The sequence below is a fragment of the Podarcis vaucheri genome (genome assembly GCF_965113315.1).
Source record: "Podarcis vaucheri genome assembly, chromosome: 3".
NCBI lineage: Eukaryota > Metazoa > Chordata > Lepidosauria > Squamata > Lacertidae > Podarcis > Podarcis vaucheri.
In genome coordinates this window covers 9,462,175-9,478,861 of record NC_138761.1, presented here as the reverse complement: position 1 = coordinate 9,478,861, position 16,687 = coordinate 9,462,175, and the positions used below count along the sequence as shown (strand labels likewise).

At 41.8% G+C, this 16,687-nt stretch overlaps 1 protein-coding gene across 3 annotated transcripts in view; it reads left to right on the top strand.

The window, feature by feature from the left end:
• The window catches only part of SANBR (SANT and BTB domain regulator of CSR), a 36,603-nt gene that overhangs the window by 13,452 nt on the left and 6,464 nt on the right, over positions 1-16,687 (top strand). The window contains exons 7-20 of one of the 3 annotated variants that reach the window (XM_082217541.1): positions 1,367-1,460; positions 4,451-4,689; positions 7,184-7,242; positions 7,554-7,714; positions 8,503-8,589; positions 8,687-8,797; positions 9,833-9,956; positions 11,132-11,284; positions 11,721-11,866; positions 11,984-12,083; positions 13,203-13,235; positions 13,776-13,875; positions 15,392-15,486; positions 16,183-16,211. In XM_082217541.1, the coding sequence (XP_082073667.1) occupies positions 1,367-1,460; positions 4,451-4,689; positions 7,184-7,242; positions 7,554-7,714; positions 8,503-8,589; positions 8,687-8,797; positions 9,833-9,956; positions 11,132-11,284; positions 11,721-11,866; positions 11,984-12,083; positions 13,203-13,235; positions 13,776-13,875; positions 15,392-15,486; positions 16,183-16,211 (1,531 nt within the window). The remainder of the gene's footprint in view (positions 1-1,366; positions 1,461-4,450; positions 4,690-7,183; positions 7,243-7,553; positions 7,715-8,502; positions 8,590-8,686; positions 8,798-9,832; positions 9,957-11,131; positions 11,285-11,720; positions 11,867-11,983; positions 12,084-13,202; positions 13,236-13,775; positions 13,876-15,391; positions 15,487-16,182; positions 16,212-16,687) is intronic. The other 2 variants (XM_082217542.1, XM_082217543.1) reach the window with 2 other exon arrangements.

Genomic DNA, 16,687 nt, shown 5'->3' with positions numbered 1-16,687 from the left:
GTGGTAGAGAGGCAGGTGGTGCAAGGGAGAGAAGCAGAAGCATAGTGAGCATGTGATAATACATAGACCATGGGAGAAGAGAAAAGAGCTGAATGAAATCAAGAGCCACGCCAGAGGGAGGGCATGAAGTTGTGCTGTGGAAGGGACAGTCTCCCAGTGAAAAGTAGATTTTAAATTTGTCTCAATGGGTTAGGTGGCAGGAGGAATTGGAGTTAGGTGACAGGAGGAGCATTGAAATTTACCTTTGGTTGCAAGCCTCCAGTTAGTATATTAATGCCCCAGGGCAATTCTTAATCTGCCTTGTTCAGAACTTACTGCTCTTGGGTTTTGTTTCTCTTGAATGCTCTCTGAGACTTAGCATTAAGTATATTCGTAATGGGAAAGTGAATATTATTGGACACTCCTACAGTGGGCTTGTTCATGAACCTTTTAAAGAGAGGTTTAAACCTTCTGTCTCCATGTTTGGTACTTTAACAAGGAACCTTCAATGTAGGAAGTTGTTTTGGGGGTGGATGAAAGGCAAGATACCAGGCTCCACTGTGTTGTGGTGTGTGTGTGTGTGTGTGTGTGTGTGTGTGTGTGTGCGTGTGCGTGTGTTTAAAAAAGCTATACTTTTCATTTTGGCTGTATGGACATCAGGCAGAGGAATCCCAGTATTAATGACATTATGGTGTCTGTTACTGCTCTCCAAAAGAGAAGTGTAAAAGAGACACATAGCCATGACAGTTTTGTTATTGTTTGTAATACCATTGATTTATTGATTGCCTTCTAAACAACTGCCTCAAGGCAATTTACACATAATTAAAACACAAAAACAGCAAATACTTTTAAAACGAGACCGAAACTTTAACAAAGTAACACTTGTGCTAAAGACCTACTTATTCAACTGGCAAAGCCTGTTGAAACAAAATTGTCTTTGATTGTTTCTGGAAGGTGCAGTTAGTTGGTGACTGTTGTCTCTTGACAGGAATGCATTATTCTGTGGAACTGGGGCAGCCACCCTAAAAGCCCTGCTCCGCGTTACTGTGGAGCAGGCTTCTGAGGTCCTTGGGAACTGGCAGGAGAAACTCTCCCACAGACTTAAGCGGTTTTACATCCTCCTTTTTTGTATGTGTGGACATGCACAGGGTGACTGAAAGGATTAATTCCTTAATTCCTCTATATGTTTCCACGTGGACTGGATTGATTTTAAAAGCCAGCCTTTCTTTAAAGAAGTGTGTGTGAAAAGGATCCATCTAGTAAGTAAGTGGACAGCTCCCTTAGATCGCACTTTCCTCTAGGCATAGGGCTACCACTTACCAGGCAAAAATGAGAAGACCATCTCAACACTCTGTCTTAATGCTTTTTCTCCCCGCTTGCATTTAAGGAAGGCCAAGTGTAGCTTCCTCAAGGAATTGCTCTGCAGAAAGTGAGAAGGGCCCTGCACATAAAGGTGGAGAAAATGCTGATGAAACACAAGGGTAGGAAGATGGTTGTTTGATTTTGGGAAAGCTAGATACACCTGAATCTTCGACATTCGTTTGTTCTCTTCTACGCTTGGATTGTATCTGTGTATTTGTGGGATTTCTATTGGGTGGGTGAAGGATTGGGGGGGGGGCGGGAGAGTTACGTTGGCCTCATTTTTTAACAAAAATTTAGACAAACAGTAACTGAGGATAAAGAGTACCTTCAGGGACTGGAAGGCATTAAAACGCTGGTAGCTTCTCCTCTCTAGAACTGGCACTCCTTTCAGGTTTGGAATCTGTAGTATCCTGGAACCTCTAAGCTTCCCATAGGGTTTTTTTTTTTTTGCCTTCTATTCGGTAGAAATGGCTGGTAAGTGCAGCTTGGAGATAGATTTAGAGAAGTAAATGTTTAGCCTTGGCTGGGTGGGACAATGCCCCCTTGTGTGCTAACTTGACATGTGGAAGCAGTCAGTGGGGTGTGTTTCTGTATCCCCTCTTCCGTTAAATGTAGGCAACCTTTCACTTCCTTTGTCATGAATAATAGATCATCTGTTGTGGTTGTAGATGGTATAAAATATGAATGCCTGTTTCCCCACCCCCTGCCCTCCATTCAGCCATCTTGCAAAGCTTCTCCATCACCTTCGTAAAAAGGCTTGCGTAGTGATGTTGCCTTCATCCTGCTGTCGGTTCCGCTGTGAACCCTGAAAATATATGCCGTGTGTTCACAGGCGCGTTGTAGAGCAGCGCTTTTCAAAACTGGTCCAGGTACTTTTCTACTGTGACTGATGCTCACTTTGAGGAACACCTGGCAGCTTTCCTTGCAAAACAGCTGCTCTCCTAACCTTTCTACATTCTTGGTTCCCCTGGGGAGACAGCGAGGGGGTCAACAGACCTCAGACCTGGCCTAACACCCTCCTTGCTTTTAATAAACACAGATTACCAGATAGGAGATGGCAGAGAATCCTCTGCCAGTAGAGGTTAATATATGGATGGCTCTTTGCTTGGAAATCACTTTTGCAAAGCTTGCAGGAAGACACCAGTCTCTCTTGCCCTAATCAAGCAAGTTCTGTCAGGCATTGAAGGTTCCATTTCATAAGTATACACTTATTTTTGTTGTCAGTGAGACCTTCCCTGTTCATTTCAATTGTGGTTTGGGGACCTCTGGCCTGAGGGCCACATGCAGCTCCCTGCTTAATTTCATTGGATGTTTCCAGAGACTTTACAAAGCAGCAGTTTGGGGCTGAGGATGGCGTAGAAGGAAAGAGCTTGGCAACAGCCCAGTACTATCTTCCTAGGTGTTGTAACATTTATATTTATCATAATAAAATTATCTGTAATAGCCTGTGATACAGTTCTTTAATATTTGTGTGTGGCACCTGATTGCCCATCTGTATGGGACATAGGTCCCTGGTAGAAAAAGGGTTCTCCACTCCTGAATTAAGCAGAAGAAATACCTTTCTGCTTTTGTGGAATGCTATTTTTTCTTTCTCTCTGCCCCTGTCTGCGACTAGAAAGGCAACGTGCATCCATTGAAAATGCATGTATGAATAATGATAGATATGGGGCCATCTTTCAGGAATAATGAACAGGGTAGCTTTATCTTGACATAGGTGTTCACTATACCCCTTCACTAGAACTTTCTAAAGAGTTGAATGTTGGAATAGCCTGAGCATATATCTGGTACTGGAGAACCAAAACCCCAGAATTTGCATACATTTCCATTCTTTCTAATGTAGAGAGGCTTTATTTATAATAACTCCTTGATGATTTTGTTGACCGCAGTTGAGTGAACAGTTAACACCACAAATGTAATTTCTCTTAACTAGAACAAGAGACCTATTTTGGGTATTATTTTTCTTAAATATGCTGCATGCTTGTGCATGTAGAAAAGGGATGTGTGTTCTGTGTTGCCGCCACTCCCCCAGGTTCTGTGATGTGTATAACATAAGCTAATTAAACACACTTGTGAGACTTTTCATTTTTCATCATTTATTCCGGTTCCGCTAGTCCTCGACTGGAGCTTGAAGTTTTGAAGAGCAATAAGCTCCAACTCCAACCAGTCTTATTTCGCCACCCCTCTGGCCTTGGAGAGGTCAGCCAGCACAATCTACACATTTGAGTTTTAAGGTTTATATTGTGCCTTACCACATGGCAGCCGTAATGGCTTACAATAACGGTTTAAAACAAACAACAATAACTTCATATGTGCTAGAATCATTTAAAAAAAATGACAACTTAGGGCCAAACTACTGCCAGACACTAGATGTTTGTGAGTGTCTTCCAGTCATTTTTTAAAATGAAATGTAGCTGGAGGAGGCTGTGAGTTTAAGTTGGTTACTTAACCCTTCCCCTGTGACTTTTTTCTGCTCAGAATCATGCCTCTTCAGAAGCTTCTCTACAGTGAGTAGAATAAAGTGTTTAGAATAAAGTCAGAGGCTGCTTCATCTGACCAGATCTACGCCTGGTTTTCAATTAAAAACAGGAGAGATCGGAGATGATTGCATATATCTAGTTTGGCCTCGGCATTTTCTGGAAGCTTAAATTTAGTGGCCAGTGCCATATTTTGCATTTTTTCTTTCTGCTGCAGAATTTGCGCACGCACATAATATCAGTATGCCCATTTTGCAACTAGAGGTGTGAAAGTTGACATCTAACTGCCAGGTTTCTTCTTTGAGTTTAGAAATGATCTAAGTTGTGAAGTGGGTTTTGCAGATTCACCTAGCTCACCATCCATGAGGCCAAACTTGCTCCAATGTGTAGCTTACATTTCCCCATACCTTTTAATTTTCTTTCTAAACTTTTAAACAAAATCATAGATATAGCTTAAAATCCATATTATTATATTGTAAAAGTATGCTCCAAACTATGCATGTGTTCATATGCATTAAAAACTGTCTAAACTTAAAATTGAGGTAAAATATCTTTGTAAATCATTCTGACATTCCTGTTTGACAAGCTATAATAATTTTCCTCCCTGTGGTTTTTTTTTTCCTTCTCAAATAAAGGCCAAATATGGTGATCCATGTGTGTGATGAAGCAAAAAATCTGAAAGAAGATTTTGTTTGTCCGCGAGATCTGTTGATTTCTGAAATGAAGTACTTTGCTGAATATCTGTCAGTGGATGCCCAGCGCTGGGAAGAAGTGGACATTTCAGTTCACTGTGACGTTCACATCTTTAACTGGTTGATAAGATATGTTAAAAGGAACACTAAGGAGTATGAGGTGCATGAAATACCTGCCTTAGGTAAAAGGAAAATCTATTAATGTTTCCTGCAGACTCATTTATTGAAAAGCCTGACTTCTACTTCAGACCAAAATTCTGTGTGCAAATTTGTTTTGCGAGGTAATTTCCTTGCCATTTTCTGCCTTAACCGATAAAAACCTAATCTGTAATAGCTGGGAAAACTGAAGCTGGCTGGAAAGTTAATAAAACTAATTATATTGCCTTTGACATTAGGGAATGTTATCCTGCACTCTTAGTCTCTTAATACCCCATTCCCCCTCTCACACATGAATTCCCACCCATCCCTTTTCAAGGTTAACCATAGTTGGCTGTGATTCGCAGTTTGCCACGGTGGTTAGAACTGGATTTGCATGGTTGCAAATTCTAGTTTGCTGCTAACCATGGTTAGCTCTGAAGAAGGGGGAAAGAACATGTGAGCAGATGAGATGGTCCTGACCTCCCAACAGGGCATATTTATGCCTGTACCTGGACTTTATGGGGGGGGGGGGGAAGGAAGCTCTGGTTTAACCTGCAAATTAAAAAAATAATAATCAGAGGAGAGGAGCAAAGATTATGTTGTGAACCACCCTGTGATCTTTGGATGGAGGGTGATATATAAATTTAATTAATAATAGTAATAGAAAGAGAGTCAAAAATGGTCTTCAGAGAAAAGAACGTTGATTATCATCTAAAAGGTCTTGGAAGATTGGACAGAAAATATTAATAAGAGTTTGGGTATCTTCCATTTAAGTGAGTACCTAAATAAGCTAGCAGTTTGAAGGGAAATAATTTTAGTCATCACTCTGGGTGTGATCCAGAGAAGAAATCAAAGCAAGAGTTAAGTGCACACTCAACCTCTTCCTCCCCTCTCTCTTTAAATCACTGAGAGTTCACTCTAGATCACTCTTGTGAGCTGCACATACTTGACAAATTTCTTGATGAAGAACTCCCTTTAGAGAATTTTGTTCCAACACTTAATTGTTAGTTCTGACCTTTGACTGTTGAAATCTTTGGTCCAAATTGGATGTGATGCTGGCAGACTGGCTTGGCTGGAGCTGGATCTTCCCTAGTCACACACAAAGAGGAAAGAGGGGGGCAATTATTAGAGCAAAAGGATCACACAGGTGGGATGGGGTGCTAAACTGATCCTCTTGCCTCCACCACAATCTATCACTTGCAAATGCTACTCTCCTCATCTGTGGTCCACTAAGAAGAAGAAGAAGAGTTTGGATTTGATATCCCGCCTTTCACTCCCCTTCAGGAGTCTCAAAGCGGCTAACATTCTCCTTTCCCTTCCTCCCCCACAACAAACACTCTGTGAGGTGAGTGGGGCTGAGAGACTTCAAAGAAGTGTGACTGGCCCAAGGTCACCCAGCAGCTGCATGTGGAGGAGCGGAGACGCGCGCGAACCCGGTTACCCAGATTACGTGACTACCGCTCTTAACCACTACACCACACTGGCTCTCACTAACAGATGTGAGCTTGGCTAGAAAATAAATCAGCTGGAGGAACAGGCTAAAGGGAAGTAGGTGTCATGTGTATGGGGAACAGTTTGGTTGCCCTCACTCATGCCTGTTTTGCTTTCAAACCTGACCTTAAACCCTAAGTGTTTGGAGCAGACCCTTTTTTCTTTTTAGAAAAGGTCTTCTTGAATAGTGTCTAGTTTGCATGTGTCTGAGGTTGAATGTTTCAAACTTTGAATGACATTTAACTCAGCAAAATAAAAAAAAATCCTTCCAGTAGCACCTTAGAGACCAACTAAGTTTGTTACTGGTATGAGCTTTCGCGTGCATGCACACTTCTTCAGATACACTTCGCATGCACATGAAAGCTCATACCAATAACAAACTTAGTTGGTCTCTAAGGAGCTACTGAAAGGAATTTTTTTATTTTGTTTCGACTACGGCAGACCAACACAGCTACCTACCTGTAATTTAACTCAGCAGTTTTGGAGAAACTGAGGTTTTTGCTTTGGATGTTTGGAGCGTTTGCACTCATTTTTCTACCAAAACCCTCAAACCTCCCTTCAAATAAGAGAACACCCACCCTAACCGAGTTGGAAACTTCATACTCAAATGCCATAGTTTTATGGAACGTATTTGTAAATATGTGAATCCAGGCTCTTAACTTTTCATTTCAGCTTTAGGTACAATATTATTTTTTTCCAGCTTCTTAATCTAATTTGGCTTGCTTTGCCTTCAAAATGTGAATAGCTAGTTTTAGGCTAACACATTCTTTCTGGTGGGGGTGGTGGGAATGGAAAAGAGAGAAGCTGCTATTTGGGCCTCATTTCAGAAGAATTACAAGGCCCAGTCATGCTATGTCATTAGATCTCCCTCCTTTAGAAGGGACTGAACCAAGTTCCCAAACTCTCTTCCCATTCCTCTTTAATGGAATGTGGATTTTGTGATGCAAAGAATCTCTTGTAGTGTTTCCTTTTACAAGCAATGTACAAGGTTAACTGTAATTAATCCTAATAATGCTTTTCTCTTTCTTCTCTTGCTTCTTTCTTTAGAACCAAGCAATGTCATTTCGATTCTTATTTCCTCTGAGTTTCTGAAGATGGATTCTTTAGTGAGTATATAACAGATGTGGGGTTCTGAGCTATTGGAGCTGTTTCTAGAGCTCCTCTCACAAAAAAACCTTCCTAAATACAGACAATGCCCCACTCAAGTGATCATGCAGCCGCTGACATGCATACTGATTTTGGAGCCAAAAGAGGGTGAGGTGGCCAAAATGTACATTCATGCAGTCTTCCCACTGATGCATGGAGCAGTCAGAAATGGCACCTGCGCATGAATGGGGTGTTGCCTGTACAGTGTTAAGATATTTCATTATCACTATTGAGTGTGCTACATCCACATTTTATCTTCCTGTTTTCCTAGGTGGAGAAATGTATTAATTATTGCCACAAGAATATGAGTGCCATCGTAGCCACGCCGTGCAATATGAACTGCATCAATTCTAATCTCCTAACGCGCATTGCGGATCTTTTCACACATAATGAAATAGAGGAGGTGAAGGACAAGAAAGATAAATTTAAGAGGTACTTTTTAAAAATCCTGCTGCCTCGTAGTGTAAGAATTAGCCGTTCTTTTCGTCTTCCTGCAGCGTTATCCAGATGTTTGTAGTGTAGTTTACGTTGGGCTGCCATTTGGGGTTGGTTCAGCAGCTGGTGCAAACTGCTAAGTGTGGCAGCTTTCCATGCACGTAGAACCACCTCTACTGGAGCGTTTACATTGGTTGTCAGTTGGCTACTAAGCCAAGATTAAGGTGTTGCTGTATAAAAGCCTGGTCTGAGATGCTTAGGGCATCTAAGAGCACCTTCCACCATATAGATCAGCCCAACAACTTTGATGACAAGAGGAGACCCTCCTGGTTGTGCCACATCCACTGGAAATGCGTCTCATGACCCAGAGTAGGGAATTCTCAGTCGTGGCACCATATTGTGCTATTGTTTTCTTTCAGAGATCCAGCAGGAGCCACCTGCATTGGCATTTAGTTGTTAACTCATTTTTATTTATTTATTTTTTAAAACATCTTTATTGAAAATTCAAAAAGTACATAACTATATGTGCACCAGACATGGTGAGACGGAAACAAAAAAAGAGAAATAGAAACAGGACCTGTGCAGAAGGGAAAACAAAAAGGGGAGGGGGGGAAGAAACCCAAAACTGTATATTTTACAAGGTTGGTTGTGTACTTCACCAGATCTTAACCTATTACAGTATTTGTAAGAATGGATTCCAAATTTCATTGAATTTGTCCATGGCAAGTCTGCATTTATATGCAGATAACTCATTTCTATAATGAGCATCTTTTTGTTACCAACAGCAAACTTTTCTGTAAGAAGATAGAGAGATTGTTTGACCTAGATTACCAGAACCCAGATTCTCAGGGAAGCGCAGCAACCCTGTACAGGTAGACAACTGTCCACTTATTAATTTTATTTCAGCATATTCTTCCTTGTTCTCATTGCAAATCTCTCATGCTATAACTTTCTTTTTTAAAAAAATAGGTGCTGCTTATGTAAGAAACTCCTAATTAAGGACACTGAAAGAAGAATCCCATGTGTTCCTGGAAAGATCAATGTAGATCAGCATGGAAACATTATCTATGTACACATAAGGTGCTTCATAAATCATATTGTAACAACATTTTTACAGGGTGTGTTCACAGATTCTATTTAATCTGCATCATAACAGACTTTTTAATTATAATCTGAGCTCTCTGTTCTTCCAAGGCTTCAGTCCCAGAACAGAGGTCAGTCCACTAGGGCAATGGTGGCCTTAAAGATGTACTGTATATGATAGTTAAGTGTCACAATCAAGTTATTAATACTAGGGCAGCACAGGGGTCAGGAACGAAGGGTTAGAAAGACTTGCTCCCCTTCATTCCCAGGCTTCTTTCTCGCCATGGCGGGTTAAGGGGGCTGGGGAAAGCTCCTCAGCTGCAGCATGGTCTTTCCCCCTGTGTTCCTCTGCTTCCCGCCAGTGGCAGCAGCAGTGACAAAAGTAAGGGAAGGCTGCACAGGTAGCCCTTAAGTTAAGTACTTAATTCATTCCGGAGGTCCGTACTTAACCTGAAACCGTTCTTAACACTTTAGCTAATGAGGCCTCCTGCTGCCGCCACGCTACCAGAGCACAATTTCTGTTCTCATCCTGAAGCAAAGTTCTTAACCTGAAGCACTATTTCTGGGTTAGCGGAGTCTGTAACCTGAAGCGTGTGTAACCTGAAGCGTGTGTAACCCGAGGTACCACTATATGTTTTAACTAGGGCTGTCACCAGATTGACGAAATCTTAGTCAATTATTGAATTGATCAAATTGACATAATTTTTTCTAAAGAGCAAAAATATACTCTTTGCTTTTAGATGATGCACACCTGTGTTGTTGTGGCCAGAAACATGGAGCGTGTCTCATTTAATCCGGGAAGGAATGCCTGTTCTCTAAGAGAGCACTTAAAAAGTCTTGTCCCTCCGTAATTAAAAATACAAGCAACAGCACCCTAAGAAATTGGTTAACGTTGTAGCCCTTGTTTTAATTATTCTTTGCAATTTAACTTTGTCATTGAGGGGGAAAGGGTACAAAACTTACCAGTGGGAATTGAGAACTATTCTATTCACTCTGATCCGCCTGACCACTTGCTCCTCTTTGTATATACAGAGATAAATCTTGGGATGTGCATGAGTATTTGCTGAGTCTTTTTGAAGAATTAAAATCTTGGCGAGATGTATATTGGCGCCTTTGGGGAACTATCAATTGGCTGATCTGTTCAAGATGTAATCAAGTGAGTGTTTTCGGTTACCTCTGCACACTCCTGACTGTCTCTCCTGGAACTTACGAAGTTAGGTTTTCAAATTCTGTAGAATGAAGGGTGAGGTTCAACTGTTGAACTAGTGGAAGCCAGCACAAAGACTTCTGCCTGTACAATGCCCTCCCCTCACTCCTGTGACAAAGGGGGCATGCTCAGAAGACCCTCTCACCCCCTTTACTTGCCCAACCACTGCCAGTTGAGTCTTAAGTAAAGGGACCCTTGACCATTAGGTCCAGTTGTGGCCAACTCTGGGGTTGCAGCGCTCATCTCGCTTTATTGGCTGAGGGAGCCAGTGTACAGCTTCCGGGTCATGTGGCCAGCATGAGTAAGCCGCTTCTGGCGAACCAGAGCAGCACACAGAAACACTGTTTACCTACCCGCCAAAGCGGTACCTATTTATCTACTTGCACTTTGATGTGCTTTCGAACTGCTAGGTTGGCAGGAGCAAGGACCGAGCAACGGGAGCTCACCCCGTTTTGCGGATTCAAACCGCCGACCTTCTGATCGGCAAGTCCTAGGTTATTGTTGTTGCCACCAACTCACTCTTGGAGCACAGATGGGAGGGGGCTTCGAATGCAACAAAGCATTTTTTTTTATTTTTTTTTACAAAGAAAGGCTCTTAGCCAGTCCAGTGCACCCTGTACTTCATGGCCAACCTGCACACAACTCACTAGCTGCCAGTTTTCTTATGCTACTCCAAGATCAAAGCAGCTTGGTTGTTTCCCTGGTAGGCCCCTGTAACTTCCTAAAACACTGGAACTCTGAGACCAACACACCCTGCATCTTCCAGATAGTTCTTATAAGTTAAGAGTGCAAAGCTTCACTGATGGACTAATTGCCATAGCCGTACATTGAATTCCTTCCCATGTTTTTGTACATTGAGGATGAATAAGGGATAAATAGTTTGTGCTGAACTAATTTGGTCAAGTCTTTTGAGAATGCTGAGAATGGGCCACCCAGCACTTCATTTAATCAGTGCTGTTTTCAAAGAATAAGAGCAACAGCAGCTAGCTTGTACATCCTAGTATACAGCCATTTGTTAGAGGACACCTCTGTGTTCTGCTGTAAACCCTTTCTGCACCTTAAACTTGGGAATATTTGATCTTGAGAGCAGTGATTTTGTTGTCGTTGTTGCATCTCCCTTGCAGACTTTCCTGTGTACCGAATTCTCCCATTGCCAATACCACCCTCAGCCAGTTGTCTACCCTGGCGTGGCAGGTGCTCTTGGTTCCAATGGTACTGGAGTGTATCCCTGCTGTAACCAGAAGGTTCTGAGATTTGATCCTGCTCCTCTTCCAAAAGTATGTATTTGGGGGAAAGACTCTTTAAAACCTTTTTTGCTCCTTCCACAAGCCACCTTCTCTTGAACCATGTTTTATACACAACAAAAGTATGGGGTGATTCCTGCCACCCCCTGGCCAGGTGCGTTAAGGCCCACTGTATAATTACCTGAGCTGGAGTCATTATTTAAAATGATGTGTTATCTAGCTAACATGCAAGCTAACTGTACTCTATCCATGAGCATATCTAATTCTTCATAATGGTTAGGCGTTGAATCCTAATATCCAAACTAGGATTGGCCACAAATTAGAATGTGAAACCCTGATTTGAAGCAATCTTTCAAACCATGGCCAGCACTATCCATGATTTGCAATTACGTCTGTGTTAAGGAAGTACCTTAGCTAACGTCTCTCTCTCTCTCTCTCTCTCTCTCTCTCTCTCTCTCTCTAATGGAAGGGATGCAAAGTAAGGGACCATGTGATTGGCTTGCCTGCTGGAGGAGAAGGTGTGGATGCTGTTCCCTACCAGACTGCTAAAATACTGAACGATCTGACTCAGCACAGAAATGTCATTGTTGTGCCTTTTGAAAAAGACCAAAACAGGTAAGAAAAGAGATATGTCTTCATCTTCCCTGGGCAAGCACCCCACCATTTGGGTAGACTTCTTTAGAATCAGTAGCAACCCAGTCCATAATATTCCTAAATACTTATTTTTTCAAGTGATTCTGGAATTGGACTGAGTGATGAGAAGAGCATTGAATGTGACGTGCTATTGGAGCCAAATGCACCGTGGGGCCCCAGAGCAGGAGAAATTAATGCTGTGAGTATCCTTCCCCACGCCCCTCTGCTTTTCCTTTCCACGTTGTTCACATTGCTTGACTATAGTCTGGCTCAATAACTCAGTAACTTTGAATATACTTCTAGGATGAAGCTCTAGTCATTAGGTGTGGATGTATTTGTGGCGATAACACAGGGTCCCCGGACGTTTCACCGTCTATTGATCCCTGTGCCACCACTTTATTTCTCGCTGCCACCACCCAGGCCCTACCTGGTACAATACTGAGTCCAGTCAGGGTTAAATTGGAACATAAACTTCTGTTTATTTATTGCAGTTTAACAAGTGTGGGGTTTCATGAATGGTATTGGTCAATTACATTCATGGGGTGCCTATCCAGACCTATAACTTCCGCTACCTGCTTTCACTCACTAAACCACCTCTCAGATATTTATTTGTCTTCCTAGCTCCTAACTGTTCCTGACTCAGCTTATTTCGCTACACTAACTCAGCCTACCCGCAGACTCTATCCCAATTCACTCCCACTCCAACCAACCACCCAACTCCCAACAAACTCCCCCCTTTGCCCCTCCCAGAGCTGGTTTTATAGTCCCTCTGACTCCACCCCCCTGGGTTCTGATTGGGTAACCTGTTTAACTATTTCACCTCCAGCACTCTCATATGTTAGCTGTACTGGCCGTGCTCTGCAGCTGATGCGCAATTTGCATCCATCTGAAGGGGTCCCTCCAAGTGGGTGTGAACTGGGATCGATCCAGGGAATCTTACAAGGGGCTGGGGCGGCATGCTGCAGAGATTCCTTCACATGCTTGGAACCCGTGTGTCCATATTATGGAATGGAACATTGTGTGGAATCTATGTGGAATCCTTTCAGAGTAGTGTTTTGAAATAGTGTCCATGGAGGAATGAATATAAATAGGAAATACTGTTATCTTAATGGAGGGGAAAGCACCTGAGTTAGAATGCAAGCGTTCATTAGTCGGTCACATGGGTGCTAGTTGGAAAATACACACAGAGGGAGGACTGTTCTTATCTGAAAGATGTTTTGGAGTGTCCTTCCATGCACAAATAGGTTGCATGAAAGGTGCTGCCGGTAACCCTACCACTGCCAGTTTTAATTTTCCTTTCCCCCCCTTCCTTCTCTAGTTCCTTTCTCTGAAAAACTGGACTCTCCAGCTGGTACGTTTGCCCGAGTTATTCCTATTCTATGTGCTGGTTCTTTTTGTGTTTTAAATATTCTGTATGTGCTGCACTAGCTGTCATATTTAAACCATTGAGCAGCATGATCATTAAAAAGAAGAAAAAGGTAATAAAAATGCATTGGGGTGGGGATACCTATAAAAATGGATCTCTTTTTCAAAAACCACAAATGGTCTTATCAGCCTGCAGCACTGATTCCTAGCACAGTTGTTTGAGTTTTGACTCAAATTTGGCCTAGAAGCCGTGATGTAACATAATTGAGTATTGCAAAATTTGAGACTGAAGTTGTTTCTAGTTAAACTTTTTTGGAATAAGGTAGGGTAGTCTGTTTTGGTCTCTACCTTTACAGATCAGGAGGAGACGTAGGCTCTTCAGCAAAAGCAGTTAGAGGATGTCAGCTGTCATTCTTGCTTACCTGTCAGGCCTTAATTTTTTTACTGGTTTGCAGAGCAGGGGGAACCTGTGGTCTTTTGGAGAGAAAAAGTGATAGTTGTTATTCTTTTTCCTTGACAACAATAGAAACAACAGTTGTTGCTTTCAGAAGATGATGAATACACCACTGGCTCTGAGGTCACAGAGGATGAAGTAGGCGATGAGGAAGAAGTATACAAGAAACCAGGTATATATTCCCTGCCTGTGACCTTGCAGGGGTTCTCTGCTAGCAGTTATGGATTCTTCCCCCCGCCCCATGTGTGTGTGTGTGTGTGAGAGAGAGAGAGAGAGAGGGAGAGAGAGAGAAGGTTGCCTGTTGGAAAAACAAACCTTGTCACAAGTAGCTCTATCATTTTTAATTACAATACTAAATTAAAAATTAAGGGAGTATTGTAATTTAAAATCTATGTGTGATGCAGGTGAGCATAAACCTCCATAGAGTTACACACAGCTCGACATCTTGAGAACCAGTGTGGTGTAATGGTTAAGAGTGGTAGACTTGTAATCTGGTGAACCGGATTCGATTCCCCGCTCCTCCACATGCACCGCTGGGTGACCTTGAGCTAGTCACACTTCTCGGAAGTCTCTCAGCCTCACTCACCTCACTGAGTGTTTGTTGTGGCGAAGGAAGGGAAAGGAAATTGTTAGCCGCTTTGAGACTCTTTAGGGTAGTGATAAAGCAGGATATCAAATCCAAACTACTCTTCTTCTTCTTCTTCTTCTCCTCCTCCTCCTCCCTTTAAAGGATGTAATCCATGCACTCTTAAGTGCAGTGCTGGCCCACCTATTTCACCTTTTAAGCATTTTGGTGTACTGGACAGGAAGGTTTTTAAAAACAACAAACAAACAAATTATAGAATGTTATGGAATTGTGGGTTGGAACAGGTTTGAAGTGGAATTATAAGTATGTGGAATAAATTCATTAAGGACTTTAAGATCAGCAAGGGGAACACAGTTACTCTTACCACTTCCTAATCTTGTGCAGAGTACTGCTGCTCCAGTCCTCTGGTTACCGAGTGAAATTGGAGAAGCCATTTTACGAAATATGAATTGTAAATCCAATTGCAGAAATAGTTTTATCGTTCTTAGTCTTTTGTATTTTATCTCATTTCTCACTGCTTCAGTAGCTTTTGGCTGTGAAGAAGTTAATCTGTTAAATAGAATAACTAATGATTATTGGCTTTTGGTGATGTGCTTCTTCACTGGTGGCATGGGTGTTAGGAAATGAACTCACTACTGAAATTCGAGAAGCCCCATCTGTACTGGCTGGCATACCACTGGCTATGGAAGATGCACCTGTTTACAGTGATACTCCCTTGACCTCACAACCAGAGTCTTCTAGTTTTATTTGCTGTGATGTTTTAATGGTATTGTTTCATTACATGTTTTAATCATGGATGTTTATATTTAATGCTTGCCTAATTGTTTTTTATGCTTGTAAACTGCTTAGAAGTTTGTTTTGGCAAGAAGCAATATATAGATAATGCAAAAGTGATAAATTAACTGGTGTTTGCTATTTTATTTGATGACGAAAGTCACTGCACAGGGAGACAAATCTGTCACACTTTGCAGTACTGCTCATATTTCCTCTATAGATCAGCCATGAAGAGAGAGAGAGATTTCAGAATTGCATCAATTAGCTGTTTTCTTTGAATGTGATAAATAGGAGGGGCGACTTATAATTGACTTGCGCATATTATTAGCAGGAAGAAAAGAGCGGTCAAAGAAATCCCACAGACATCCAAAGAAACAAGTGTCTTCACCCAGTGTTCAAAAGAAGGAAAAGAATCTGGAGAAGGTAAATCCTGAGAGATCTTATGCAACCTTTGCGAGGACATAAGTCTGGCTATTTCTCTGTGGATTCATCTTATACCTTTGTTACTTTACTGAGGACAGCATGAACTTCACTTTTAGTTTTTTAACCTGGTCCAGTGAGAGTTGCTGAAATCTTTTATCAGTGTGCACCTGGGGATGATCTCCACTGAACTCAGTGGGACTTCCTTCTGAGTAGACATGGATAGAATCACACTGTTTCTCAGGCTGTAATCCTGTGGTGAGGTAGGGAGATTGCATGGTGGTTGCACTGCTGCATCCAAAGTCTTGTCAGCTTGCTGTGGGTCCAGGGACAGGGGAAGTAATGCCTGCTGTCAGAACACAGCTGGCAGTATATCTGTTCCTGTGGAGCTTTCCACTTGTATACTGTTATGTCAGTGGTTTAGCACTTAGTCTGCTTCCAGTGGCCTCTCTAACCACTTTTAGGATTGCTCTGCCTACCCATATATATCTATCTGCCTCCAGAATCTGTTGCAAAATGTGTTGCAAAATGCTAAATTTGACTTTAAAACATTATTTTTTAAAAATGCTTTTATTTTTGCTACGAACAACTGTGTCTTGAGTAGAATCCTATTCAGTTTGGCAGCTTGAAATTCTAAATAAGTAACACTGATCTAAGGAATTTAAGCATACAGTCTTTATTCTGCCTTTCTTTCGACAGACTAATTCCAGAGATGCATCTCCTTTTATGTAAGTATTTCGGCTGATTTAAAAAAAAATATCATTAAACAATTTCAGCATAACAAAATATCAATCCACATAATCAATCACATTATCCCCCCCCCCAAGACTTCCCTCAGCTCCCCTCTCTGATTTCTTTGCACATATTGTTCTCTGCATATTATAAAATTGTACATATCCTTGCTTTATCTATCATGCGTTCAACTAATATTTCGGCTGATTTTTAAAGGAAATGCAATTAGAATGCTTAGGCAAATCCATGAAGTGTAAGTGTCTCAGTGGCTATTAACTATGATGGTTAAGCTGACCCTTCACGTTCAGAGCTGGCGTACCTCTGGACACCAGATGCAATTTAGGTTTGTTCTTCATTCTCCTTAAGATTAAACGGGAATCCAGTGCAGTCAATTCAGCAATGATAAAGAATGCTTTTAGGAAAAGATAATCCCCACTCATTGGACTGGTTCGCACAGAATGCCAAAGCATAG